Source organism: Cololabis saira, chromosome 16 (assembly GCF_033807715.1).
Source record: "Cololabis saira isolate AMF1-May2022 chromosome 16, fColSai1.1, whole genome shotgun sequence".
Lineage (NCBI taxonomy): Eukaryota > Metazoa > Chordata > Actinopteri > Beloniformes > Belonidae > Cololabis > Cololabis saira.
This window is the reverse complement of record NC_084602.1, coordinates 40,726,734-40,728,787: the sequence shown is the minus strand read 5'-3', so window position 1 is coordinate 40,728,787 and position 2,054 is coordinate 40,726,734. Positions and strand designations below refer to the sequence as shown.

The following is a 2,054-nucleotide window of genomic DNA, read 5'->3' as shown; positions in this document are numbered from 1 at the left end:
GGCCGGGCACGCTCCCTCAGGACCGCTCGGTCTGAGATGCGGGAACGCCCGCGTGGGCGGCGTTTGTTGTTGTAAACGTCATCAGATCGGCCGCTCTGAACTATTATTTTTCCGATCTCCGATCAAAGCCGATAGGGCCATTATCGGCCCGATCCCGATCGGGGGGCGATCGATCGGTGCATCTCTAATACACACACATAGCCACACAGACATATACACACACATAGCCACACATAGCCACACAGACATACACACACAGACACACACACACACACACACACACACACACACAAACACACACACACACACACACACACACACACACACACACACACACACACACACACACACACATAGCCCCACACACACACACACACACACACACACACACACACAGACATACACATCGGCCCGTTCACCTGCATACTCGCTCTGTAGTTTTGGGGTTTAGTTAGTTAGTATCATATGTATTTTATATAAAAATGCACATATATATGCCTTAGGTTCTTACCAGTATGGTTTTAACCATTAATATGTGTGCAGACAAAAAAAAAACAAAGTCAGGGGGCTGCGTGACGTCATCGTGTCATAATAAACGAAAACGAAAAACGAAAACTACATTTCTTTCTGCACAAACCAGCACTAAGGCAGCCCAAACGATTGAGAATATTTTCGCAGAGTTTTGCGTGGGGTGGAGGGGTGGAGGGGGGTCCAGCTTCACGCAGGTGTCTCACCGCGGTTCTCTCTCCCTGCAGCTTCGGCCAGTCGGCCATCTTCCTTTTGGGCGGGACCCGCCGGCAGGATCCGCCCACCGCCATGTTCCTGCACAGCGGAGACGTGATGGTGATGTCGGGGCCGAGCCGGCTGCTGTACCACGCCGTCCCGCGGATCCTCCCGGGCCTGGAGGGGTCCGACCTGGACCTGGACCTGGTCCCGGGGGGGTCGGACCTGGACCTGCTGGAACCCGTCTCCCAGCAGGACTGGGCCGTCTGCTCCAGCTACCTCCAGACCTCCAGGGTCAACATGACCGTCAGGCAGGTGCTGGCGCCGGGACAGAAACTCCCGGAGGCTCCGCCCCCTGGAGGTCAGGGGTCAGACGGAGGTCAGGGGTCCGACGGAGGTCAGAGGTCAGACGGAGGTCAAAGGTCAGACGGAGGTCAGGGGTCAGACGGAGGTCAGGGGTCAGACGGAGGTCAGGGGTCAGGCGGCTACGGCGACGGAGCAGAAGATGGAGACAGGATGAAGAGCAGGAGGAGTAGCGGCGGGAACTCTGTTGCCGTGGAAACGTGAAGCTGATCTGAAGCAGCTGGTTCTTGGAGCCGGTTCAGCAGAACCGCTGGACGCCGGCGGTTCTGGTTCCTGCAGGAACTCCGGGACGCCGGGAACTTCTTCAGCCTGACGGACTGAAGCGACTGAAGCGACTGAAGTGACTGCTTCAGTCCACGGATGGATGGATGTTTGGATGGATGGAAGGATGATTTTAGACTTTTCACTTGTTGTTTTATTAAAAGATGGAAACAGAAAACGTTACTCCGGCTAAATGTGTCATTCAGGGAAACGTGTCGTGTTTATCAACGGTTCGTCGTCTGTTTTTGTGTTTCAAGCGAAACCAGACGAAGCTGCTCTTAAACATCCTTATCAGACCTGGAAAACCATGTTTTCAGGGATCCAGGTGGAACGTCTGCTAGCAGAGACCAACGTCGGATAGGTGTTACTGAGGAGGGAGGGAGGGAGAGGTCAAAGGTCAGGAGGCCCAGTGTGCAGAACATTGGGAGAACAGAAAGCTTCTAGATCGTCAGGGAAGTTTAAGACACAGGTTTGAGCTCAGGGTTGAACTTTTTACATCACTGACCTGCGATCACCTCCAGCAAGATCCTTTACTAGAACTGACTAGTGGCCATCATAAGGGTTAGGGTTGGGGTTTTAACTAGTGATGCACCGATTGTTCGGTAACCGAAATTGTTCGGCCGAAAATGGCAAAAAAACACTTTCGGTGTTCGGTGGAATAAGTGGGAAAAAAAACCGAACAATTAATAACGGCGTTGTAAAATAAG

General features: G+C 53.1%; 1 protein-coding gene across 2 annotated transcripts in view; it reads left to right on the top strand.

The window, feature by feature from the left end:
• alkbh1 (alkB homolog 1, histone H2A dioxygenase) overlaps positions 1–1,724 on the top strand; it is a 9,892-nt gene extending 8,168 nt beyond the window's left edge. The window contains exons 6-7 of one of the 2 annotated variants that reach the window (XM_061743260.1): positions 756–1,102; positions 1,157–1,724. In XM_061743260.1, the coding sequence (XP_061599244.1) occupies positions 756–1,102; positions 1,157–1,290 (481 nt within the window). In that variant the 3' untranslated portion in view covers positions 1,291–1,724. Of the gene's footprint in view, positions 1–755 lie in introns of both variants that reach the window. The other variant, XM_061743258.1, reaches the window with a different exon arrangement.
• The last annotated feature ends 330 nt before the right edge of the window (positions 1,725–2,054 follow it).